The following is a 27,680-nucleotide window of genomic DNA, read 5'->3' as shown; positions in this document are numbered from 1 at the left end:
CTCATCGTGTAGTCATCTTTGTTTGGGTTGCTTTGCTTTCTCAGTAATCGGTGTTAGATCGTTAGCATCCACATGTCATAAACACTGGTATTTCTGGGGGTAAAACTTGGTAAACTTTAAAATGTTGTAAACTAAACTTCATCAATTTATTTTAAAGTTTTTATTTGGGGTTTTAAAATAATTCTGCTGTATTATTATTGATAAATCAAAACGGCAGCATAAGAAGGAATTAAAATAATATCCAACTGCAACATTAAGTTAATCCCATACATATGATAGCTATGATCCAATGAAGGAATTCTTTACTTTAGGCCCTTTAAGACTTTAAAACTTTTGTTCTGGCTCTTACTTTACAAGCATTATGACTTTTCTTTAACAGAGACTCTATTCTAATATTTCTTTCAGCCCACTGTAACGGAGTATTTCAATACAAAGCAATGATTAAACTCACGTGCAAACACTTTTGATGTGATGACATCTATATGAGGGTGCAGAATAAAGGACGAAACACGAGTCGGGTTAAAAATTGTGACCAGTGGAAATGTTCAGATTTTCACACCCACTCCACACCACAGTGACATAAACAACGCTTTAGGAAATCTTTCCTACCGATTCAAACATGTTTTTGTATTATACCTTCATGCTGCTGTTTTTTTTTTTAGTTATACATATTATTTATTAATCCAGTTTGCACTTCTTCTTAATTGTTTTTAACTAACTTCATTTTTTGATTTTGTTTTTGTTATCACAGTGCAGGAATTTATTTACAACAATCTCATAGTAACCTCTTACACACAGTAAGAGTCTGTGCACGTTTATTTAACTTTGTTGTTTATTTGTTGTGTATTGTAGACTGTACGATTTTATTCTTTGTCATGCTGCTGTAACACAAAAGTTTTCCCTTGTGGTATCAATAAAGTATTTATCTGTCTATTAAAGTGTAGGCTGTATTCCGCTTAGGTGCAGCATGTGTGCATACATGTTCATCTTCACGGTTTTCTGGGACACTTAACGTAACTAAGGTTTTATTAATTTCACTCGCTTTATCTACTCTGACAGCTCGCAGTAAAAACTTTCTGCTGTAAAAGTCTCGCGTGGGCTTTAATAAATTCCCTACACGAGCGCTGTCCTCCCTGTACGCTTAAATCTCAGGACCCGTGTTACCGGTTTCAACCACCAGGGGGAGACATCGTGCCGTGCGCTCTGTTGATTCCCGGAAGTTGTGACAGCGTGCTCCCCAACACAACCACAACAATGAAAGCTATCATTCAGAGGGTCACGAAGGCGAGTGTGACAGGTAAGCTTTAACCTGATCGCGGCTGCTGCATTTTGAGAATGTATTTAAACTCGAGCCTGCTCACAGCTCGTTTCCGTCGCTAACGCGTCGCCTTAGCTAAGCTAGCAGGGTTAGCATTAGCCAGCAGAGTGAATGAGCTGCTGTCTCTCCAGCTGTCAGCCGTTGCTGGAGTTCAGAGGGGGGTGATAGCAGTGAACATGTCCTCTGTATGTCTGCGGCACTGACGGCTGAGCGACAGACGTCACGGCTGGCGACTGTTCTCCGACAGCCGGTGTTCCACGTCAACTGGCGTTTAGATCAACTGGCGTTGGTCGAACAGATGTGTGGCAGTCTTGCGTTTCAGGAGCTGCTACCGACAAACCAGCAAAAAAAACGCCAAATGTGTCATCTGTGACACTTGTGAGGTTATCTCAAACACACTCCGTCAGTCTTGATGCCGTTGAACAACAAAATGTTTAAAAATGTCGCGAGTTTACCTGGTGATATCCTCATGCGCGACGCGATCGCGAAAACAGCAAACAATTAATACCACGCCGGTGTTGTTCACAGGACAGGAAGAGTAAACGATCGGGAGACTCTTGTCGTCGTTATCGTTCCCCTCGCACGTTTTATTTCTCCGGTTTCAGCGTTTTTGCTTCACAACTAAAGCGTGCAGTTTACTTTGTGTGCACTAACATGGACTCGAGTCAACCAGCGCCACCTCTGGCCAAGTGCCACAGCCTACAGCCAGATCAACTTGTGACACACATCTGCACCACGTTTGAATTCGTTTCATGCACAACACATTTGTACCTTTCAATTGTGTCTGTTTGTGCGTCATGCAAATAAACCTTTGAAAAGAATGAAATGATATCATATATTTATTGTGGCCTACATTTGTACAAAATTCCAAATTATATACACAAAGTCATAGAAATCACCACTCCAATTGGTCATCGTGATTTTAATATTCTCTTTTTCCATAACAATGAAATACGCCTTGGACAAATATGACACATCAATAGTTCAATGGTGTTGTCACATCACATCCTGTAAGCATCTTCTGTCTGTGTCTTTTCTCTGGAAATGAATATTTCCAGCCAATATAGGCAATCCATCAACATGGCTGGAGAGTTGGTAGTTATATACAGTCTGTAAAGTGTGGTTAATCTAATGAACATTTGTAAGGAGATGGCAGTTACTGTGAATTTACAGCAGGTGATTAGTAATAAACAGTCAGACAATGACCCTGACAATCTCATTCGATCTTGCAGATTTAATGCACCTTCTGCGGAAAGTGGTACCACACAGTGTGTGTGGACTTCCCCTGTGCAGAAGGCGACTACAAATGTTGTGGGTGCTAAATAAACAGAAAAAATTGATCCCTGTTGTCTTTGCTTACTGATTGTTTTTAGTGTTGACAATCCACATTGCTGGGATTGCATCTTTCAACATGTTTGTGGGTAGATTTGGATGTACCAGGGGTAAGTGCAGCCACTCAGCCTCTACTCAATGTGATCATAGCAGCAGGTGCAGATGTGTCACAAGTTAATCTAGTAGTAGGCTCTGGCACTTGGCCACAGGTGGCAGCAGTGAACTGAGCTCCATTGGAGACTGCTCCAGCCGCTATGTGATAGTGGATCTGCTACAAATTGAAGATCATATGCACGTTTTGGAAATTAACCCTTGTATTATGTTGAAAAACAAAAAAATGACATTGATTTTGTTGCAGGTCATTTTGACCCGTACTGTGTAAATCCACTCAGAATTGTCAAGAAACTACAATATGACAATAGCAACTTTATTTTCCATTAGATAAACATGTAGAACACAGACATACAACAGTTAGACTTTCCATAACTAATTTAGGAACAATTTGGTAAAGGTTTTTCGTTCTTACAAACACATTTCTGGGCAAGTTCTTTTGAACTTGCCCAACGTTCTCAGTTTTTCAATGTTCAACATTTTCAATTTTGCCCACATGATGAACAGAATGTAACTGTGTGCTTCCTGCAGATGTACATTTCTCACAAAAAGTGCTTGTTTTAAAACAGGAATCTTCCTAACTTGGATTTAAAACAAAAGATTTCTACGTCTCCTCCAGACTCAAAAACAGATGACAAACCAATCGACACACCTGAGTCACGGACTTTCTTCAATCCACTCACTCTCACTGGCTCTGTTTATTACTAATCACTGTGTAACTGCTGTAAATTCACAGTAACTGCCATCTCCTTACAAATGTTCATTAGATTAACCACACTTTACAGACTGTATATAACTACCAACTCTCCAGCCATGTTGATGGATTGCCTATATTGGCTGGAAATATTCATTTCCAGAGAAAAGACACAGACAGAAGATGCTTACAGGATGTGATGTGACAACACCAATGAACTATTGATGTGTCATATTTGTCCAAGGCGTATTTCATTGTTATGGAAAAAGAGAATATTAAAATCACGATGACCAATTGGAGTGGTGATTTCTATGACTTTGTGTATATAATTTGGAATTTTGTACAAATGTAGGCCACAATAAATATATGATATCATTTCATTCTTTTCAAAGGTTTATTTGCATGACGCACAAACAGACACAATTGAAAGGTACAAATGTGTTGTGCATGAAACGAATTCAAACGTGGTGCAGATGTGTGTCACAAGTTGATCTGGCTGTAGGCTGTGGCACTTGGCCAGAGGTGGCGCTGGTTGACTCGAGTCCATGTTAGTGCACACAAAGTAAACTGCACGCTTTAGTTGTGAAGCAAAAACGCTGAAACCGGAGAAATAAAACGTGCGAGGGGAACGATAACGACGACAAGAGTCTCCCGATCGTTTACTCTTCCTGTCCTGTGAACAACACCGGCGTGGTGTTAATTGTTTGCTGTTTTCGCGATCGCGTCGCGCATGAGGATATCACCAGGTAAACTCGCGACATTTTTAAACATTTTGTTGTTCAACGGCATCAAGACTGACGGAGTGTGTTTGAGATAACCTCACAAGTGTCACAGATGACACATTTGGCGTTTTTTTTTTTTTTTTTTTTTTTTTTTTTTTTGCTGGTTTGTCGGTAGCAGCTCCTGAAACGCAAGTCTGCCACACATCTGTTCGACCAACGCCAGTTGATCTAAACGCCAGTTGATCTGGAACACCGGTGTGCAACAACAGCTGGAGGGCAAACAGTTTACAAAAACACGCTCATATATGTGTAGTTACATTTTATTTCTCAGTCTATATTATTTTCTCACTCTTAGAAAGTGCGTTTAAAATGTCTACAGTGCTGATGTAACCGGTCAGTTTTTTTCTTTTTCTCCTAAATATGCTTAAAAAGTACAAATTCAAGTCACAATTCTCACAATCTATCAATAAAGAAAATCAGTCAAATTCATCTTCATGTTTATTGTGTGGGAAACATGACGTCCTCTATAGTGGCTCATCATTTGATCCTACCCTAGTATCTGTCACACCAACCCTCTGTACGTCCTCCTTCACTACATCCATAAATCGTCTCTGTGGTCTTCCTCTCTTCTTCCTGCCTGGCAGCTCCATCTTCAACATCCTTTGTCCAGTATATACACCATCCCTCTTCTGCACATGCTCAGTCCATCTCAAGTGCTCGACCTGAACTGTCTCCATGATGCACTTATTTCTAATCCTGTACACACTGCTCACTCCTACTAAAAATATTCACCCCTACCTCCTGTTTTTTTTTTTTGTTTGTTTTTTTGTTTTTTTTCTGTCAGTCAGTTTCCAAAGAAGGGAACCAAGTATAAAATTATAAAATCTACATTGTTATTATGATTGTGGATGTAACCGGTACCAGAGAGCTTGTTAATTTGTTAGTTGGTACATTGTAGCTGTCAAAAGAGCTGACTTGCCCATCGAATCAGTAAAGAGAGTAAAATTCCTAAAATCAAGAGAACCAAGGCTGGATCTATTCTGCTGCATTTGGCTAAGTAGCTAGAAGAGCAGAGGTTAGAGCAGCTGGCCAGTAAGCAACAGGCTGCTGGTGTGAGTCTCTGTTAAGGTGCTGGCATCTCTGACATGGCTCATTTTGTCATGACAAAAAATAAGTATAATGAACAAAAAGCTGAAGAAACGAATATTAAAGACATGAATTTGATGGTTTCTACAGGTTGAATAATGGCAAGAATCGACGTTTGCGCATTTCTTCTCTAGGGCATCCATCTGTGTGAGAGATTACATTGATTGGATTTTGAGACATGCGTTGATATAATTTCACTGCTTCAGTGCACAGAAGGCCAATGTGACCCTCAAACGGTCAAGTAGAGCACATTTACCGCTAGGTTTAAATCAGTTTCAAGTATCCAAGATGAAAAACAAATTCACTGCAGTTGCAAATATCCACACATGTCCAAAGCTGCCTGTAATGCTTTCATAGAAACTTGAAAATGAACAAATTTTGAGGATGTAAAAACATAAAATCTCCTTTGTCTGATTTCTTCAAGTTGGTCGTGCTCTTTGTGGGCACGGCATTGTCTGATATCTCTGTGCCAGTGTTCATTTTGTTGTGTTTTTTTGCAGTGGGCGAGGAGCAGATCAGCTCGATCGGACGTGGACTGTGTGTGCTGCTGGGCATATCTGTGGAGGACACGCAGAGGGATGCTGAGTACATGTAAGTTCAGAAACCAAAAAGTACACGCTGAGATCTAAAACACTGTAATTTCATCATAAAAAGAAGGAAAATCTAAATAAACCATAAGCAAACAGTCAAAATAATAAAACATTTACACAAAAATTAAATGTCGTCAATAATTCTGATCCGTAAACATCAGAACGTGAGGCAAAAGCTGTTTATGTTTTCAGGGTGCGTAAGATCCTGAACCTGCGGCTGTTCGAGGATGAGCACGGCCGAGCGTGGAGCAAAAGTGTCATGGAGCGAGACTTTGAGGTTCTGTGTGTGAGCCAGTTCACCCTGCAGTGCATCCTGAAGGGCAACAAGCCGGACTTCCACTCGGCCATGCCCGCAGAACTCGCTCAGCCCTTCTACGACAGCATCCTGGAGAACATGAGAAGCACCTACAAACCGGAGCTCATTAAAGGTGGGTAAAACAAAGGCATAGAGCCACGTCAGCAAAGCCTTCTTTTTGACTATAAGACTCTGTGACTGAAAGCTGTGGACACCAGTTTGACTCTTTATACTGCAGTAGTTCTTACAGATTAAAATCTTTATTAAAAGCAGCTGTTAATGGGACTCAGATGTGGAGCGAGTCAGATTAATGTTAGACATGTGTGCGACTAATCGAGTCTGAGATTGCTGCTTTGTTAGTCGGTTAAACAGATTGTTCCTACTTTATCGACGTGTGTCGGCAGTTGGCAAGAGCTGCGACTCTAACGACCAGCAGAGCCTCCTTCTCTCTGTTTTGGTAAGATGTGAAGGGTCAGACATGAACCATGAACCACTGCAATACTTTGAAGTAGGAAATGAGGGGCTGTGTGAGATGTGTGTGGACGCCAGCCTGCAGAGACTGAAGGTTAAAGTTAGCACTGCTAACGTTAGCTGTTAAACAGGCATGTGCTTGGGCTGGGTTCAGCTTTAAATGCTTTCAGTGTGTTTGCTGACTAACTGACTACATCCCTAGTTTGAATCTTACAATATTTAACATTAACTTTAAATAAATTACTCCAGCTTCACAAGTAGTTCTGTTACTGGTGACCAGTTTACTAGTCCAAAAGTAAGAAACACTGTCCATATGAACATGTGGTTATTTAAGAGAATAAATGAAACTGGATAATATTCTTTGATAATCCAGTTATTCTCAGATGCTGCTGAGATGTGCATCTCTTTGTGCCGATGTTAACGTTGCAAACACTCAGACTGCAGTTGGATTGCTGCGTGTGCTAACATTAGTGGTGCTAGGATCCGTAGCATCCACATGCTTCTTTGGTCAAATGGTTAAATCAAACATTAGTTTTCTCTGATAAATTGAACATTTTCTACTTCAAGATCCTGCAGACCTGGGCTGGTTTATGCAGCTGTCGTCTGCCCGACTTTCTACCTCGCTTCTTTATGACTTCCTATCACAGTGAGCGGGTCTCAGGTGTCTGCGGGTGCTACAGATGTTGGCGGATTGTGCTGTTAAATTAAAGGACGAGCTGGTGACCAGTAATGTACGTTCATAAAAAGTGAACATAAACATCCATAATATCACAAGACATGCAAGCATGCAGCAAGAAGAACAAAAGCTGTGCTCATGTTTATGCAGTTGGCTCAGTAACAGTAACACTTCATTAACACATGATGTAGGATTTTTAAAATTGATGCCATAGGTGTGTCTGCAAGCAGGCTTAGGGGTAGCACCGGTGGTTGCAGGTATTTTCTGGGCATCCTTTCTGGATTTCAGGTTTAATCTGAATTGTCATGCTGTGTGTGAGGGAAACAGCTGCGTGAAACCTACTCACTGACATTTTGGTTAGCAGGTTACTCGCTCCCTCATCAGGCCTGCTTGTTGTGGAGCTGCTCATTTGTGCTGCTTTAGTTAAAAAGCTGGTCATTAATGAAATGAGCTAGCTGTACTGTAATTAGCACGTTGCTATTTCATCCTCAACGCTAAACCGCCCCCGCTCAGTAAATCCATCATCATCTTCACTGCCCCATTTTAAAGTCCTCTGATTTTTGCCCCCTGCTGGAGTTTAGGCCTGGATATTGATATTGAGCTGATAGCTGCTGTTTCTAGCTAAGAATAAGATGGATTATTTTAATTAAAAAAATAGCCACAGTCTGTTGGCGGTCTTTTCAGAGACCAGTCTTAATAGAGTCCCAGGAGGCTGCAGGTTGGCATGGCTGAAAAATGCCTGTTACCTGATTCAAAGCTAATTGGAAACAAAAGGTCAAAGGTCACAGTTATTGCCATACACGTATGGGCCTGGACTAGTGATCCTGCTCCCTGCTATTTAATTGCCCGTATTCCCATCTCGGTGTAAGGTTACAGCAGTTTAGGCGGTGGATCATCGGCGTGGTGACGCGCTGGCAATGACGGTGGCGGTGAACTGGGTCAGCCCACCGGGGAGCAGGTGAGGAGAACACCTTGTCCCAGCGAGGGAGGTGTAGGGCTTCTTAATTAGGTAGCCTTCCGCCTCCCCCTCCAGAGAGAAAATGCGATGATGCAGCGTTTTTTCCACCGCGGCCCAACGGCTTCATTGTGCAGATGGTGTCATTAATCTCGTGGACCCGGTGGAAGAAAAGAGAACATTTGAGAAACTTCCTGTCCTCACACCTCTCCGTCGCCTTTGTCCCCAATGTCTCAAAGCTCCACGTCACATCGTGAAACATCGAGTGCTGATGCCTGTAAACTGTAATCTCTATTCATTTGTCTTCCTGGTTTTATCATTGTAGATGGGAAGTTTGGGGCTCGCATGCAGGTCCACATTCAAAACGACGGACCGGTCACCATCGAACTGACATCACCGACCGGACCCACAGACCCCAAACAGGTACATCACTCAGCACGAAGCTTTAAAGAATCATCTTAATACCTCAGATACGACTGGAAGCTGCCTTACCTCCAATGTGCCGTGCCTGCAGGAGTGTGCCTGTTACCGATCACCTGTCATGTTTGTATACGAGTCAGAAGATGAGCCTGGTATCAAAATGTAGATAACAAGGGGATCTTTCATATGCTGTTACTTGTTCTGAGCAGCCAACACTCCCACTTTGTCAGATGACTTTTCAAAGTTTGCCCAAAGTGCATTTTTCATGCAAGTTTTCTCCAGTGAATTATCAGAAAAAGCTCCAGTGTCAATGCTTGTTTCTGTTGCTCTACATTAAAGACATTAAATTGCTGCAGTTTATTGAAACTAGGATGCATCCCATGACAATGATGCTCAGAGGAAATCAAAATATCACATGGATATCTCCCCATACTTGCATAAAAAAAAAAAAAAAAAATAAGGTGACTAAGAAAGCACCAATTTTCGACACAGTCCCATCTCTCTGTACTTTGAGGGCCTGTAACTCTGGTGCATTTAAAGAAGGCATGCAACATTTTTTTTGAACATAGTCACACTCCAAATATTTTCAAAGTTACTGCACAAAAACAATCAGCTGATTCTGAGAGAGTCAGCAGGGAGGGGCTCCCTAATTTTCACAGTGTGAAGGAGTTCATTTCTATTGTACCACTAGGTGGCAGTGTTTGCTCTCTCATGTACAGACTCTTGATTCTTATGCTACAGATTGTGTGTTTTTTTTTGTTTGTTTGTTTTTTGTTTTTTTTTAAAATGAGTGAAATAAGAAGCATCCATTATTTATATCCTTCAGGTTTCTTGAAGTTTAGGTTTATTTTGCTTGATTTTGTGTGATCTATAGGAATACTGTTCCATATTTGACAGATTAAAATTAAAGATTTATAAAGTCATGCATCCTCAGGTCTGAGTTTGAGTCACAAAGAGGTTATTTTTAATGGCTAAACTGAAATCCACAAATGCTTCGAATTTAAGCAAAGTGAAACTCGAGGAAAGAAAACAATGTAAAAATTAAATCCAATAACATCTATAAATCCAGCCAGTTAAATGAATATCAGAAGTATAATACACAAAGTAGTGTGTGGTGTGGATACGCCTGCATGTGGAAAAACCTATCATCTCACTCAAAGTTACAAACTCACTGATCATCGCTGCCCAGCTGATCGTTTTGGTTTTAAAACTCACAATTTTTACTTTCTTCAACTTTTTTCCACAAATGCAATAAAAATTAAATAAAATAAAGTACAATTTTAGAAAAGAAAAATACACTAAATTAGCCAGCATTTGTTTACCAAACAATTAATATTTACTTATTTTTTTTAATATTTTCATCCATATGAGACACCCCTGTGATTGATCAACCGTTGAACAGGCCCCATGCTTTTATTTTCAAAGTCCTTTTTACTGCTAACTTGCTGGCTGTAGCACTTCATGTAAGATGTGCCCCTGTCGTTATGCTGATGTGCTCATGGTTTGTTTCACTTGCAAAGCTAGTGCTTTATAGGCTGGGTGTTAAGTTTGCTTTTTAGGATGCTGGGGTTGGATGCAGAATTCCAGCATCCCAAATTAAGGACTCAAGAATAACAATCTAGATTTGGGAAAACAGAAATCGAAACTTTAAGCTCTCAGACATGATTAACGTGTGTCACCCTCATGGAGCCGCACTGATTCACTGATATCTCACTATCACTCAGTCGCCTCCGGGAAGGAGCTGAAAAGTCCCCATTTGTTTTAGTAGTGTGTGTGTGTGTGTGTGTGTGTGTGTGTGAGTCAAACCAGGATGCCTCCTTTCTAAAGGGACTCTTTTATTCTGAAAGTGTGCGCTGTGATCTGAAAGGGTTAGTATATCATTTTGATTGCATGCAGGGAGCTTTGACAGGTTTTCATGCTCAGTGCTTTTAGGGAAAGCGACATCAGTGTGGTGCTGGATGAAAAGTACATTAGCAGGTGATTCATTTTAGCTTCTGAGAAGTCTTGATATGAGTACAGAGGACCAACTGTAAGGGACTGAAAAGCACCAGAACCGAATTAAATTAAAAGTTGTGAAGCTTCATTATCTTATTTTTTTTCTTATTATTTTACCTTTTTAAATGACCTAAAACAAAGGAGAGGTTCCTGAGCCAATCCAGGATTTTCTATTTGTTTAAAATGCATAAAACAAAGTTCTTTTAGCTTTATTCTTCATTCATTTAGACCCAATTTTCACCTTCACTCAAAGTGTCCCTTCAAAATATAAACTGATCTCTATTCTAAAGAATATCCTTTACCACAGCCCAATGCTTCTTCAGCAACTGTATGTTTAATTGATTCTTTGCCTTTAAGTGTTTTCTTGCCACATCATTTGTTAAGGAAACAAACATCGTCAGAGGACAGCTGTGAAAATCTGAACTGTAAACAGAGATGTGCTTCATAAATGTATCCCAAAATCCTGCTACATCCGTAAATCTTCATCTTCCTCCTGCCCATTTTTGCAAAATGTCCCTTTTTTTTAAAAGCAAGCTATTTTTATAAAACCAATTAATGCTGCAGCAGATGATTTATTAACATGCAACTGTAACTAAAATTTATCTTTTCTTTGCAAGTCCATTTAGTGTCATTGATGCATTTTCGCTTTCTTTCATTTTTTAATTGAAGCAAAAACTTTGTGGATTTGTGCTGAATTCAGATATCAGTGTTCTGTGCAGTTAATCAGATTTTAATTTCAGTCACAATTTTGTCTTTTGACAACTATTAAAACAAGATAACCGAGATCAAATTATAATTTTGAAGAAAAGTCCAGCTTCACTCCTCATCAGGATGGTTTAGTTTAGCTTGCAATTATTTATTTATTTATTTATTTATTTCATTAATTAAAGTTCAAGTAAATGCACATCTTTTTAATTTTTTTTTAAGGCTGGATCAAGCTACATGATCAGGGTCTCATTCGTGATTTGTTCAACTATGGATTTACTCGATTTTCTCTGCAGTGATTCTGTGAACGAGTCATGAAAATCTCTTATTTTATTTTTTGTGTGTACATGCAGCCGCTGGTTTATGAATGAATAAGAGTCACGTAATGGAGATATAAATCAGTGCAAAAGGGGACGGTTTCCTGCAGTGACAGGATGTTTCTCAGCTCCTTCTGCCACCAGAATGAGCTTCGTGCAGCCTTCTTCCTGAATTCTGCTCACTTCTGTGGAGACCAGTTAGCGTCCTTATGCCTTGGCTGCAGGCCGGCTTTGGCTGCTCTCCCCTTGGTGGACTTGGCTTGCTTGCCCAAAGGGAGGGATATTAAGCAGTCCTCAGAATTTTAATCTTGTCTGTTTGGGATGTTTTGCTGTGGGGGCTGAGGAACCAAAGCCAAGACTGAACATGAGGGATAAAAGGCCAGCCAATAGGCTACGCTTGGCACGGGGTGGGAAATGAAGCAACAGCCAGCAGACACTGTTCCTTTCTTTCCATGAATCAGGGATTTAGTCCACCACAGGGTCAAGCGGCCAGCAAACAATGGAGTTATCCAGAGCAATGAAAATCATCCAGTTTTGGATGTTCTCTTTGGGAAGCTGGAGGCTGCAGCCCGATGGCAGAGAGCTCCAGAGTTGTTCTGTTTGTTCACCTTACTGTTGGTGCATTTTGATTTAGGCTGTGGGCTGAAACCCAACATTCACAGGAGTTACATAATGTTTGATCATGCTAAGCTTTCACTGGTTGGAGATCAGAGTTTTGGGTTTGGATGTAGCTTTAGCGTCGGAGTTTGAAATATTGATTGCTGTAAACTAAAGTTATAAACAGATATCCTTGTGCACTACCACAGTGTTATATCAAACAATCAAGATTTGAAATCGGATGTGAAATTGATGGTTTTCAGGGTTTTTATTGTTTTTTAGCGTTATTTTTTTATCGTTAACTTGGTTTCCCTGGGCCTTTTCCCGTGTGTTATGAATAAATCTTCTTTTTTTGGTACCGGTACTGGTTTTATTTTGTTATATTTATCCGCGACACCTTAAAGGCCGGTCCGTGAAAATATTGTTGGACATAAACCGGTCCGTGATGCAAAAAAAGTTGGGGATAACTGTTCTAGACAACACAGTTCTGGAAAAAATAATTCTTTGGAAAGATGAAACAAAGATTAACTTGTGGAAGAATGACAAGTATGGAGAAGAAGAGGAACAGCTCCTGATCTAAAGCTTACCACATCATCTGTCAAACATGGTGGAGGTAACATTATCGCATGGGCATGTGGACCCGTGTCATTTGCTTTTATTGATGACGTGACTGCTGATAGAAGCAGCAGGATGGATTTTGGAGTGTGCAGGGCTGCACTCCCTGCTCAGATTCAGCCAGCTGCTGCAGAACTGATTAGACCGAGCTTCCCAGTGCAAGTAGATAATGACCCAAAGCAAACTGTAAAAGGAACCCAAGAGATTTCTAAGGCAAAGAAATGGGATATTCTTTGATGGCCAAGTTAGTCACCTGATCTCAACCCAATAGAGCATGCTGTTCAGTTATTAACTGGATGCAGAGAGACCCACAAACAAGCAGCAACTGAGGGCATAATTAGCAAAATGGTGTCACTTTCCAAATTCTCACTGATCTGACCGATATCATCAACACAGACAACAGCAGGCCTAGTTTCTTACCACAGTGTGTTAATGGGTTCAGCTGGGAATAACACTGTCTTTTTTGTACTCGTTGAATAATGTAATGTCTTATGCAATGCTTTGGATTTTTAAGATGACATTTAGTTCATAAATATTTCCCCTACAACCATAAAAGTTTTAGCATCTGTGTCTGGAAACACAGATGTCAGGTAGCATACCTACTTCATCATCACTGTGGAGTGATGTTTATGAACCGTGAAGAAGAGGGAGGAGCGGTTTTTGATTAGTAGAATTGTCTGACTAGTTGTGCTGAGTGGCAGCATGAAGGGCTATTTTGAAAAGAGGGAGTGCGTGCAGTCACAACAATAGACTCATTGAGGGGATCATATGACAGCTCGGAATAGCTCTGAATGCCGAGAGAATAGAAGTAGTCATGTATCACAAATGTGGAGTGCTGGCCCGGGCCTCTTTTTCTTTGTTTAATTAATTGTTGTAATTGTCATGCATGTCAGGACCTTTGGGTGAATACTGAGCATACTGCAAAGGTCATGATCTGCAAGTCATGATGCAGCATGTTCATGGTGGGACCACAGAGCCACCAGGAGGCCCAGATGAATCAGGTTTCAGTTGCAGAGTAGGAAAAGGGAAAATGTTACAGTTTTAGAAATAAGAATCCATAAATTGTTATTACTTATTATAACGATCCTCTGTCTAGGATGTTATGTGACCTGGTTGTTTGTCTGCTTGTTAGTAGGGGGGGAAAGCTTATGGCCAGACTTGCATGAAAATATTATTCTTAGGAGCCGGACTCGATCGAAATCTGGATCTGGATTCAGGAATATTTCGAAGGATTCTTTGTGATTACATCATCTACGGCTCACATTACCTGCGGTGTACCACAAGGATCAGTCTTAGGGCCTATTTCATTTTCTATTTATATGCTTCCACTTGGTTAAATTTTACAAAACCACAATGTGTGTGTCCCATGAGATGTCTGATCTTAAAAGCCTAGCTACTGTTTTAAACTGCCTGTTGTCTTTCTGACCCAGCCTTTTCGCTTTCTTGTATTTTCCCAGCTATCAAAGCAGGAAAAGCAGCAGCAGAGGAAAGAGAAGACACGCTCCAAGGGCCCCTCAGAGTCCGGCAGGGAGAAGGGCGCCCAGCGTTCTCGACAGGACCCCAACGCCAGCAGTGGGGCAGAGGGGGATGTGTCTTCAGAGAGGGAGCCCTAGGTCATTGAGGTGAGTGGGAAATGTGCACACACACACACACATGCAGTCAGGTACAGTTATGCTCAGGTGTGTCTGTCTGATTTAGTCTTTATAATTCGTCAATCATTTCCCACTAAATAAAGATAAGATAAGATAACCTTTATTAGTCCCACACGTGGGAAATTTGTTTTGTCATCTTAAAGGCTCATCTTAAAGGGGACGTCCTATGCTGTTATCTGTTACCAGTGTTTGCACAAAGAACACCTGTGAGACAAAAGCTCAGGCTTCAAACTGCTCTAACCGCTCAGTTTCACATTGTTTTTCTACTCTTGCAAATATATGATGTCATAGAAGGAGGATGTGGTTATCTCAGGGACACGGCTCTGACTGTAAGTAGAAGGCTTGCACGCACCTGCTGTTCATGCTTTCTACACAATATTCAAAAACAATGTAAACACAAAAAACAAAAAAAATTGACATTTCTAGTCCAATTCTAACTCTTAGTACTTGCTTCTGCACAGTCATCGTCTCAGAGCTGCAGTTATTGTTTTTTGGCCGTTGTGGAGGCAGCTCCCACAACTTTGGAGTAGTGATGTAACCTGGAAAGCTCCTCCAGCCTTGGCAGAAGGAAGTTCATAAATTGATCCAAGAAATTAAAGAAACAAACCAAGTGTAAATATGGGAACGTGTCTGCCAAGGCTGGTACCACTGAAACTTCATTAGAGCCACAACAGGACAGCTTGCCGGCCGACTTAATTACCCTGCATGCTCGTCCACGCACGTCACTTTGTTTATGTGTGCGCGAGGTTGTGGGTAGTTGTGTTTAGTGTGCGGTTCTCCTGGAAAGGTCACAGCAAACAGGATATCAAGCTCATAAAATGGCTTTTTACTTGCTGCAACAGCTTTTAGTGACCATATGGAGAGCTGAGCGTGTGGGCTGGCGTGTCTTTTCTGCTCGATTTTTTTTTTGGTGGGGGGGGGTCCGCGGCACGGAAGGATGATGCATGGTGAGCCAGAAAGTATCCCAGGATGGAGATCTGTGATGGAGTTGTTTCAGGCACATAATTAATTAAAAACAAGGTTTTAAAATTAGTCATGTTTAGGAAATTTCGAGGAAGGTGGAGTTTTTTAATAACTCCCCTCCTTCCAAACGTTTGTAAAACTCAGAGTTAGCGATGTGACTTTGAGGTGTGTGCTAACACAGCTGTAAGCACAAGCTGTCTGCTAGTTTGTGCTGCTAGTGACTTTTTGATCACTTTAATGTTATTAGTTGGATAATAGTATATCTGCTGTGTTGCACAGACCATCGAAGACCATGCTTGGGTTATGGGGAGTGAAATTGCAGTGTTTTAGGTAATGGATCGGTACAAACCCCACTGGGATAGTTGGGACACTTTCTGAAAATCCAATAAAAACTAAAACCTGATTCTCCTCCTCATGAGGTGCCGGATATTTTCAAAGGGAGACAGATCAGGACTGCAGTCAAGCACACAGACTCCATGTCTACGGAGCCAGGCTTTTCCAATGAGTCCTGGCATTGTCCTACACACGGAGTTCCTGGGAAAAGACGATGATGTCCTGATGGGAGCATATGTCTCTCTAATATTCCTCCTCCTCGTAGTGCCTTCACATATGTGCAAAGCCCCCATGCCACGGGCACTGGTGCACGCTGAGCCGTGAACTCCTGTGACCACAGGACACGTTTCCATTGTTGCTCGCTCCATCTCGTATGAGCTTGGGCCCAGAACTCACTGATGTTTCTGCACAAAGTTGTTTGGAGTTGTGTTGCAAGCATCAATTTCTAAATGTGTTTATGTTTAAGAGATAAGTTTAAGTGGAAAAAACCATTTAAAATCTTTTCTTTGTCCTTTTGTCTGTTAAATAAATGTTCAAGTGTATGACGAAATAGCAGATTTTAGTTTCATTCCCAATTTTTCTGGAGATCTGGTGTATCTGTATGTATATAATGCTTTACTTCTTATACTGAGCAGTCAAAGCATTTCTAAACTGCAGTATTTTTTGTTCTTCTGTTTCTAACTCCATTTATGGAAACAGAGTTATATCTTTAAACAGCATTTCCTGTGCTCACCTGGTTTTAGGTCCTTTTAAATTTGCTGAAACTCTGAGAAGAAAACGGCTTTGCATCTGTGCAAGAGAATTTTTGTCTTTTGCACTGTCAACAAATGCAGTCACCTCCCAAAAATAGTTATGTCCCATTTATAATATTAGTGTATGGTGTCATGTGCAATATGGCGTCCTTAAATCTGCAGTGAGAAGCAGTTACAGTTGTTCTTGTTTTCCACATCTCCCTTTTTCCATCTGTGCCTGATCTCTTTGTTTTTGTTGACATTGCGGTGAAACTCAGCAACCTTCATGAGAGACAGACCTGTTTGTTTCTCATTTTGTGCTTCTTATTGCAGTGTTGGGGGTGGTTTGGTGTGTGTGTGTGGGGCGGGGGTATGTTTTGGGGGGGTTGTTCTTATTTGCCTTGAGTATTTGTTTACTAGTGCAAAAACAGACGAGTTCTGGGAGAACAGAGATGGGGAGGCATTGAGTCAGCTCTCTCTGTGTCCCCCTCTGCTCTCCCTGCTGAGGCTGCAGACTCCCGCAGCACAGCTCCTCTCCCTCTGTGAACCCTCCGGCAGACATGCACATTAATGGATATGCCCTCAAACTGGCAGCAATGCTTCCTGATCCTTGTGCTCAAAGATGGGCCAGTGCAGTTAGCTGCATTCAGACAAAAGCATGACTGACACCAGAGAGGTGAGATTAATGGGTTAGTGAGGTATCACAAGCTTAAATCAGTTTCACTGTCACGAAGGTGGCTTTCATTACCTAAGTTACCATAGTAACTTAGGTTGAACACATAAGCTGGTCTGGAGCAAGTAATGTCGATCACATGGCAGCAACTCAATGCATTTAAGCATGTAGACGCATGCTGACCTGCTTAAGTGCAACCTGAGCTCAGCTGGTCGGCTTCAGAAACTGCTGATCTGAACTGAAGAAGAGTATCTCTCAGTGTACAGCACATCAAACCTTGAAGCTGATGGGCCACAGCAGCAGAAGACCACACCGTCTGGTGGGGTTAGAATTTAGCCTGAGAGTGTGAATCCATCAGTGGTTCAGGCTGCTAGTAGTGTGATGGTGAGAGAGATGGAAACAATGCTTAGTACCAACTGAGCATTGTTTAAATGCCACAGCCTACCTGAGTGCTGTTGCCGACCATCTTCTGATGGCTCATTCCAGCAGCTCACATCATCCGAGTTCACTGTGCTCAAGTTGTCACCACAGTCACCAAATCTAAATCCAGTAGAGCACCTTTGGGTGTTCATTTGACAAATCTGGAGCTACTGTGTGATGCTGTCATGTTGATGTGAACAAAATCTCTGAGGAAAGCTTCCAGCAGTTTGTTGAATCTGTGTCACGTTGAGTTAAGGCAGGTTTAAAGGCAAACGAGGGGCCAACCAAGTACTACAAAGGTGTGTCTACTGAAGTGGACACTAAATGTGGAATCTGTTGAGGAAATATGTTGTATAGAAGTAATCTGTAGAGTCGAACCTTACTGACGTCTCTCGACTGGAGTAGGCAGCACTCAGTCACTTGTGAGCAGAAGATTATGACACGCCAAACACCCTTACTGTGCCCTGAGCCAGAAGCGGAAATCCTGATCCCAAAGTTTTAGACTTTTATTGACTAAATAAGCATTTTCATATCTTGTATGAAAAAAAAGGGTTTTCCTCTTTCTCCTTAACTCTCGAGTGATCTTCATCCAGTCGCCTGATAGCTCCTGTTAGCTTCTAATGGCTTAAAACCTCCATCAAAACATCAGCAGGTGCAATGTTATTATTATGCAGTGTCCTCCCTGAACTCCTTCACAGCAGGGGAGGATGCAGTGTAATCCCCAAGTTTTGGAGGCTTCAGCACCTTGTTACATAAGGTCTGACCAGAAGCCAGGGATGAGGGGGAAACGTGAGAGGAAAGGGAGTGGGTTTTTTTTTTTTTTGATAAGGTGACAGTTATTTGGATTTTGGAGTGAGAGAGTGCACACACAGCACCTCGGGAAGTGTGTGTGCTGTAGTGAAAGAGAGGGATGGGTGGAAGAAAGAGGAAAAAGGACAGCGGCCTTGCTTGCTTGGCTCTGTGGCTGCATGTTTTATAGAGAGAACTGGCGCTCCCGAGGTTTGCTTTGCGTGACTTAAACATGAGCCGTGCTCGCCTTCCATCCAATAATTGTGACGGCCCTCCATTATCTTCTCTGCTCATCCTTCCTGTTTGCAACGTTCTAATTTCAAAATAGAAAGTTATCAGTTCAGGAAGGTTTCAGCTGCTGTGAACAGTTTCCAGCTGTAGCTGTTCTCAGGACTGTCGGAGATGTTCACACCACACGTAACTGCATCTTTAAATTTAGCTTTTATTGCTACAGTCAGCGTTTTGTGCAGATCTTTTAATAAGATGCAGACTTTTGAATTTGTCTGTTCACCTAAAATGGAAGCTGCACTTTAAGCCTCCAGGAAGTTTTACTTCTTTTTATTTTAACAGGAATAAAATGGGAAATGAAAGAATAAGGCCAAAGTCTGTGGGGGAAAAAAAGTCTCCATGATTAGGTTTGAGTAGCTTATTTTAGCCCGTAAAGATATTGCTGTCGATATAGTCTTGGTTTTTTTTGTTGGTTGTTTTTTTTTAAGATTTATCTTTGAAGATTTTTAATCTTAATCTGACCAGACATGAAGGCAGAGAGAGAGAGTGGTAGGAACCCACACCCCTGCAGTGGCTTTTAGTATATAGGTCCCCCACTCAAACCATAGATCAGTTTTGTTTTTAACTGCATTTTCCATCTTTTAGAAAAGATTATTCCTTGTTTTGTACCGATTTTGGCTTTAGGTTGTGATCTTTGGAGTGTCCAAGTCCATAAATACCATAATCTGTGCAGATTAGGTCCGTATGTGTCTGCTGTCTGAGCAGGATGGAGCTCGGGATTAAACCATTGTCTTTTTTATGTCCTATATTTTTATTTTATTTTATTTTTCTTGACATATCAAAACCCGATGTCATCATTTCTTGTTTTTAGTTATCTTGGCTGGAGCTGTTTAGTTCAGCTCCAGCCAAGATAACTGAAAACAAGACTTCACCCAACAAAATTCCTAGTGGATAAACCAGCTATGAGCATATCATAAGAATCTCATGGAATATTCACAGGTATGTTTAGACTATTTTCTGATAATAAATATGTTATTAAAAGAAAAAAAAAGCCCTACAGTCTATCCTTCAAGCTCGGGTCCTCTACCAGAGGCCTGGGAGCTTGAGGGTCCTGCGCTGTATCTTAGCTTTTCCTAGCACTGCGCTCTTCTGGACAGAGATCTCCGATGTTGTTCCTGGGATCTGCTGGAGCCACTCGCCTAGCTTGGCAGTCACTGCACCTAGTGCTTCGATTACCACGGGGACCACAGTTACCTTCACCCTCCACATCTTCTCCAGCTCTTCTCTGAGCCCTTGGTTTTTCTCCAGCTTCTCGTGTTCCTTCCTCCTGATGTTGCTGTCATTCAGAACCGCTACATCGGTCACCACGGCCGTCTTCTTCTGTTTGTCTGTCGTCACTCTGTCCGGTTGGTTAGCCGCCACCATTTTGTCCGTCTGTATCAGGAAGTCCCACAGGATCTTAGCTCGGTCATTCTCCACCACCCTTGGGGGCGTCTCCCAATTTGACCTCGGGACTTCCAGGCCATACTCGGCACAGATGTTTCTGTTTGCCATGCCAGCCACTTGGTTATGGCGTTCTATGTATTTCCTGTCTGAGATAGCAGCTGGATAGAGCGGTAGTAAGACTTACACACCTTTGAGACAGGAGTTGTAGGTTTGATTCCCGAATGGGGGGGGGGTCTGTGTCCAGTAAGGCTTGACCCCCCAATGCTAACCAAGCCTACCTCAGACATGAGCGAGAGAGAAAAATATGAAGCTGAACTGGAGGATTGAAATTGATTTCATTGTACAGGGTGGTCCATTTATATGGATGCACCGTAATAAAATGGGAATGGTTGGTGATATTAAAGTCCTGTTTGTGGCACATTAGTATATGTGAGGGGGCAAACTCCTCAAGATGGTGGTGACCATGGTGGCCATTTAGAAGTCGGCCATCTTGGATACAACTTTTGTTTTTTCAATAGGAAGAGGGCCATGTGACACATCAAACTTATTGGTAATGTCACAAGAAAAACAATGGTGTGCTTGGTTTCAACGTAACTTTATTCTTTCCTGAGTTATTTACAAGTTTCTGACCACTTATAAAATGTGTTCAGTGTGCTGCCCATTGTGCTGGATTGTCAATGCAACCCTCTTCTCCCACTCTTCACACACGGATAGCAACACTGCAGGAGAAATGCCAGCACAGGCATCCAGTATCCGTAGTTTCAGGTGCTGCACATCTCGTATCTTCACACCATAGACAATTGCCTTCAGATGACCCCAAAGATAAAAGTCTAAGGGGGTCAGATCGGGAGACCTTGGGGGCCATTCAACTGGCCCACGACGACCAATCCTCTTTCCAGGAAACTGTTCATCTAGGAATGCTCGGACCTGGCACCCATAATGTGGTGGTGCACCATCTTGCTGGAAAAACTCAGGGAACGTGCCAGCTTCAGTGCATAAAGAGGGAAACACATCATCATGTAGCAATTTCAAATATCCAGTGGCCTTGAGGTCTCCATTGATGAAGAATGGACCCACTATCGTTGTACCCCATATACCACACCAAACCATCACTTTTGTTGTTCCAACAGTCTTGGAGGGATCCATCCAATGTGGGTTAGTGTCAGACCAGTAGCGGTGGTTTTGTTTGTTAACTTCACCATTCACATAAAAGTTTGCCTCATCACTGAACAAACTCTTCTGCGTGAACTGAGGGTCCTGTTCCAATGTTTGTTTTGCTCATTCTGCAAATTCTGTGCGCCGATCTGGGTCATCCTCGTTGAGATGCTGCAGTAGCTGGAGTTTGTAAGGGTGCCATTTGTGAGTAGCTAATATCCGCTGAAGGGATGTTCGACTAATGCCACTCTCCAGTGACATGCGGCAAGTGCTACGCTGTGGGCTCTTGCTGAATGAAGCTAGGACAGCCACTGATGTTTCTTCATTAGTGACAGTTTTCTTGCGTCCACATTTTGGCAAATCCAACACTGAACCAGTTTCAGGAAACTTAGCAAGCAATTTGCTAACTGTAGCATGGGAGATGGGTGGTCTCGTAGGGTGTCTTGCATTGAAATCTGCTGCAATGACCCGGTTACTGCGTTCACCAGATATCAACACAATTTCGATCCGCTCCTCACGTGTTAACCTCTTCGACATGTCAATGGCTGTGAACAAAGAGAAACTTGTAAATAACTCATGAAAGAATAAAGTTACGTTGAAACCAAGCACACCATTGTTTTTCTTGTGACATTACCAATAGGTTTGATGTGTCACATGGCCCTCTTCCTATTGAAAAAACAAAAGTTGTATCCAAGATGGCCGACTTCTAGATGGCCACCATGGTCACCACCCATCTTGAGGAGTTTGCCCCCTCACATATACTAATGTGCCACAAACAGGACTTTAATATCACCAACCATTCCCATTTTATTACGGTGTATCCATATAAATGGCCCACCCTGTAGTTCTTAACAGAGCTTAAATGTGTTTTTCATCCTGAACTTTCACATGGATATTTTCTGCCTAATAAATACGTTTTGAGGGCTCAAAAAGGCTTAAGAAAATTCCCAAGCGCTACATTTTGACTCCTATAAACATAGAGGTGCTGTAACCCTGGTAGTGTTGATGGTTTAAGGGTCTAATTTTTCAGGGCTTCATTACTTTTGCTATGCAATAAACATAAGTTCATCCTGTGGGGGTCACATGGGAAGATTTTTCCACATTTGGTTGATCTTCTGTAATGACTGAGAGAGTGTGAACAAAAAGAGGCTAAACTAGTGCTGTTTTGTGTCTTGCAGATGTCACACTGGGGACATGACGGTGAGCCCAGTTTCCTCAGGAAGGCCTTAAACCTCAGCGACTCTTTCACCTGATCCTGGACTGTCCTTCCTGTTTGGAAATCAGCAGGATTCCTTCAGCCTGTTTCAGAACATCGTCCCCTTGGCCTCTCTCCTCCACACTCAGATATGACCGGCTAGATGTAGCAAAGAGGATGTCTGGCCACATGACACTGCACAGTTTTCTTAGATTTATGAGGGGAGGGGAGGCGTGGGTGATGGCAACATCATAAAACCGTGCAGCCCAGTAGCTTTATGTGCTCGGCTTTCCTTTTCCCCTCGCTCCCTTTCTTTCCATCTTTTCATGTTTCTGCCGCCATCTGTCTCTTTGTCTTTTGCTTTCTCTCTGTCTGTTCTGACTTAGTCTCTGTTTAGAGACATGACTCTGACCCTGAAGCACAGCTCAGCTCCAAGTTTATACTGCAGGAACATCATGGTAGTGAGAATGTACCAAGCTTGTTATATTGTGACACTAGTCACATTTTTGAGGTCTAAGAGGTTATTTTACCTTTTTGAGTAGCAGATTTTGTTTAAGGTCAAACTGAAATTGCTACCACCGTCTGCCCTGTAAAAGAAATGGCACTGTTGTTTCTAGCTGGACAAGTTTACGTTTCATATGCAAAGACTTGAGATGAAACTTCTGTGAAGTCAGCCATTGGTTAGTGAAGTCCCCAAGCTCAGTCTTTTTGGCCTTACCTTCTTAATTTGAAACTAAATGTGCACCTGGATCCTGCTTTCTCCTAATTCTGGCTGTAAATTTACAGAATGAACATCATGTTTTACTAAATAAGACCGAAAAATATCAGCGGAGCACATAAACACATCACCAGTATTTACTTTTCCTTCTTTCTTTTTTTAAAAATTTTGGATCACTGATGAATTTTTCCCACACTGATTTCTGTACAAATGGACTGCTTTTTTAGCAGCTAGTTGAGTCGCCCCCTGCTGGCCTTTTGCATGGTCTTCACTTTCTGGAGTAGAAGTTACGTTACTAATAAGTAGATGACAGTCTGCAGCAACACCCCACAAGAGTTTCAAACAACAGCCTGCATTAAATCTCCAGCTACATGTAAGCATGATGCTGCACGCTGACTTGCTAAGTTAGCTAACAAACATCCACTGGGTAAAAGTGCATTGCTAACACCGATAGTTTGGCTAACCAGCTGAGTCTTGGCTAACTACTGTCTGCTAGCAACTTAGTGACGTAGCATAAAGATGGCTGTGTATCATGTAGCTCATTTAGCTGCGCACATTTGTTAACATTATCTGCTTGCACTGACTCAGCTTTCACTGAAACATGAATGGTAACCAACTAACTCAGAGGCTGAGAGGCTGCCAGGGTGTTTTTGATGCCCCAAATCATTATTGTCTCTTATCATTAACAGAAATAAGAATAGCTTTACACTTTAAAATCACTTTGACTAGACTACAGCAGACGGAGATGTGATTTCAGTTGGACTTTAAATGCTAAAATGTGACCTGTGTCTCAGTGTGTTCCTCGGTTTATTGACCCACTCAGTGGAAATGACTCTAGAGAGGGAGCTGCAGTCGATTGTAAGACTGGGATCGAGTTTCTGCGACTGGCTCATTCACCTGTGCTTTTCACCTGTGCTTTACACCTGTGGGGAGGGGCCAGCTGCGCCTCACTATCAGTGTGACCGGACAAACTCTGACATCAGCTATTTATTCATGTTTCTCATTGTGACGCTGTCCTGCTGTCACTCGACAGATCTGAATGTACGTTTTGTTGTCGTTTTTATAAAGGTGTAAGAAAGAAGCATCTGTTTGTGTGTTTGATTCTGCTCATTTTAATGCAAACAGCAGGGATGCTTGGCCTTATTTCTACTTTCAGCATCACCACCTGGCCTCTGTACTGTCCCAACTTTAGCTCTTCTCTTTTTTTGCTTGGCTATTCCTGGCCAACCATGCTATAGCCCTCACATCCTCTTCCTTCTGATTTGAGATTGCGGTGGAGAGGAAGAGGAGCTGCTGCATCCTGGATACGGGAGCTATCTGAAAGGGAAGACATGACCCAGATATGTCTGCTAGCTAGCTACCTAGCCTTGGTGCTTCAAATTGTGCTAGAACTGCAGCTTTCCTCTGCAGTGACTGCATTGTGATCCCAATGCCAGAGGAAGGAGGTAGGCAGGCTGTGTGGGTTATTGATGTACCAAACATCTCAGAGGGCTGATCAAAGCTGGACCAGGGGAGGGCTGGTGCAGGACAGATGTGTCGCTGTGGGGAATCACCTGTTTGCGTGTGTCGATGTGGACGTCCTGAGCTGCTGGGCAGGGCAGTGGGTGCGGTGTGAGGCGGACATGGGAAACTGGGTTAAATTCCAGGCATTCTCCTACATCTGAAGCCGCACTGTTTCTGGTTTGTCTTTTCTACAACTTATCTTACATCTTGTGTGTGTGAGCGAGTCCTTTGCCAAGCCTACTGGCTATGGAAAAACAATTTAACTGGATTTAATTTGTCGCCCCCCTCCTCCTCCCCACCCACTCCTCCTCCTTCCTCTTCCCTCCTTCCCCACAGTTATTTCTTGCGTCTGGGAGGTTGGGGGAATTCAGCTTGTTTAGTAACTCCGTGCCGAGTCTGATGTAGCTTTGGAGGTTAGACAGGCCCAGTTTCATGGCAGCTTAAAGGCCTTGAATCATGTCGGCATCATCACGAGAGAGTAAACAATTTCCAACTGATTTAGAAGAACGTTTTCCAGGCCACATCAGAAACCGATGTAGAAGTGTCGCTCGTATCCTGGCTGCCTTTAGATCACTCTGGGCTCTTTGCTCTAAAGGGTTAATAAGGCACAATGAAACCAGTTGCCTAGAGCCCTGACCACTTTTTTCCATTCTTGCTGGAAAGTTTCCAGTGCTATTTATATGAAACCTCAGGCCCCACAATCAAGAAACCCACTTGGCCGGGATCAAGTATTATCCATTATCCTGAAGTTCAGCTTCACTCAAAGAGTACTGCATTAAAAAACCATCAGAAATGGCAAAGACATGCTGGAATCGGTGGTCCGTATCATCTCTGTGGACACAGAACAATCTGCAGCGAGCAAGTAGGCAACATGTACAAGCAGACATCGGTGAAATCAATCCACATGACCTAACGACTGTTGTATAACCAAAGAAAATATTACAGCACATCTAATCTGCCCCGGCTCTGATGGATGATGTGTAGTAAAAGACTTTTTTTGTGACCAAATATGTGAAAAGAACCAAACTCTTTTTTTTTAAATTCTTTTCAAATCCATGTTCAGAGGGACTGGTGTTTAGCTTTGACCATAATATCATCATATTTTAAAGTGAGTTTAATACCGGTATGATTTACAGAAGCCTTGAAGGCGTAGCCAAAGTGTTTGGCTCTGGGTGAGTGAGTGGTTTTAGTGAAAACTACAACTTAAGAACTCTATACTACTATTATTATTTTCAATTTTCTGTGAGTATAAGCTGTTTAATGTGGTCTTATTAAAACACAATCCCAGAAGAGGGCAGTCAAAGACACAACTGAACCCATCAAACATCTACAGCTTATCAGGAGACACAAATACACAAATACAGTGCACGGTTGCTCGTTTATTCACACTTTAATAAAGGTTTATAATAAAAGAGGATGGATTTGCCTTTCCTTGTTTCTGTCACATATTCACTGTTACAACACTGGGTTATATCTGTACATGGTAAACATGTCCAAAGTTAAAAAATGTGTGGCTCCGAGGATGAAATTTGGGTGAACTTACATAGTCATCCTAGCGCTGCCTTCTTTTTAAGAGGGGCAGTCAATCAGAAGACAGCTGGGTTTCAGGGGGAGGAGCCAGACTGACTTATTTCAAACAAGATGAAGTGACGGGCTTTAAAACAGATTATTTTAAACTATTAATCATGCAAAGCTGCTCTAACAAAGTCAAATGATAAACATATGAAGCTAGAAATGAGCCTCAGAGGTTCCCTTTAATTAACTTCTTTATGCTCATTTATGTATTGTTTTAATCTGCAAATCAAACGCGTGTTGTGTTGTAGCTACTTTTGGCTCATTGTTAGCTAGTACCCTGGTGTCCATAGGGGTGAGGTATAAAATATTAATCCCTGTAGAGTTACTATAGATGCCAAAAAAACCCACACCTTTAAAACAGGTGATAAATTCTGTGGTAAAGTTGGAGATTTAACACGCGAGTCTGTGGGGACCCACTCACTTTCAGCAGGCCTCATGTGGCCACCAGACGACCTGCAGCCTTGGTGGCCACTGCCTGTTTTCCATTTGGATCATCAGACTGCAGGATACACACCTGCAGTGTGTGTCGGCTCCTGGACAGATGTGCATCTATCTCGTGGGCGTGACTTTTACAGTGGGCGTGTCCGGATGTCCCGATGTCAGCTGCTGAATTCATGGTAACTGTGACATCTTTGATACTGAACACATTTAAAGCAAAAAGTAGAATGTGTTAAAGATCCAGTTTACTCACAAATATCGAGCCTGTGCTCATAAAAAAGATTATTTTTTTCTTTTTCGTATGTTTTTCACAGTATCAGGATAAAAGCTGATTTTGGACCGGGTGTCAGTGCCGTCACTGCGCCCCCCTCCTCTTCCTCCTCCTCCTCTCAGCAGACGGACGCATCCATGGAGATCCCGTGCAGCCGTCCTCAGCATTACCACTTCCAAAACCACATTCCAACATGACATAAGACAGACCGGCTTTTCTAAGCAGCAGCTCGAAGCCTTTTGGTCCGTTTCTTTCTTTTCCTTTCTTTTTCTTTTCCTCAGCATCCCATTGGCGGTGCCAATCTTAACTTTCTGCCCGCTTCCTCTCTCACTTCTTTACCCGTCTCCGGGAGAGAAGTCAGTTCCCCGGGAATTAAAGGAGGTCGTTGGGTTTTTCTTCTTTTCCTTTTCGCTTCTTTTTGGTACTTCTTGGATGCGCATGGATGTGGCGGAAGCGGGGACGTCTCTGCCGGGTATCCGACTTCGGAATCAGGCGAAGCAAGTGATGCCGAACCAGAAGAAGGTGAAAGCGCGGCGGAAACGGCGAAAGGAGCTGGTTTTAATCCAGATCTGCTTGTTCGGCGGTTTGCTCCTGGTCGTTAAAGGGTTTTCCTCCTTAGCGGAAAATTCAG

The 27,680-nt window shown here is 42.2% G+C and overlaps 2 protein-coding genes and 1 long non-coding RNA gene across 3 annotated transcripts in view; 2 read left to right on the top strand and 1 right to left on the bottom strand.

Annotated features, from left to right (window-relative positions):
* Positions 1–1,140: 1,140 nt before the first annotated feature.
* Positions 1,141–23,992, top strand: dtd1 (D-aminoacyl-tRNA deacylase 1). The gene is made up of 6 exons (XM_003454629.5): positions 1,141–1,297; positions 5,824–5,914; positions 6,106–6,341; positions 8,636–8,733; positions 14,417–14,581; positions 22,528–23,992. Exons 1-5 carry the CDS (start codon positions 1,255–1,257, stop codon positions 14,570–14,572), a joined length of 624 nt encoding a protein of 207 aa, XP_003454677.1. The 5' UTR covers positions 1,141–1,254; the 3' UTR covers positions 14,573–14,581; positions 22,528–23,992.
* Positions 23,756–27,163, bottom strand: LOC112847139 (uncharacterized). The gene is made up of 2 exons (XR_003220513.1): positions 27,032–27,163; positions 23,756–26,943 (listed from the first exon to the last, which is right to left on the bottom strand). It is a non-coding gene; the product is annotated as an uncharacterized LOC112847139 (long non-coding RNA).
* Positions 27,158–27,680, top strand: part of LOC100695245 (sodium/potassium/calcium exchanger 3) — a 60,732-nt gene continuing 60,209 nt past the window's right edge. The window contains exon 1 of the mRNA XM_025908103.1: positions 27,158–27,680. Within this exon, the coding sequence (XP_025763888.1) occupies positions 27,482–27,680 (199 nt within the window). The 5' untranslated portion in view covers positions 27,158–27,481.

This window comes from Oreochromis niloticus, linkage group LG6, assembly GCF_001858045.2.
Source record: "Oreochromis niloticus isolate F11D_XX linkage group LG6, O_niloticus_UMD_NMBU, whole genome shotgun sequence".
Lineage (NCBI taxonomy): Eukaryota > Metazoa > Chordata > Actinopteri > Cichliformes > Cichlidae > Oreochromis > Oreochromis niloticus.
This window is presented reverse-complemented; position numbering and strand designations above follow the sequence as displayed.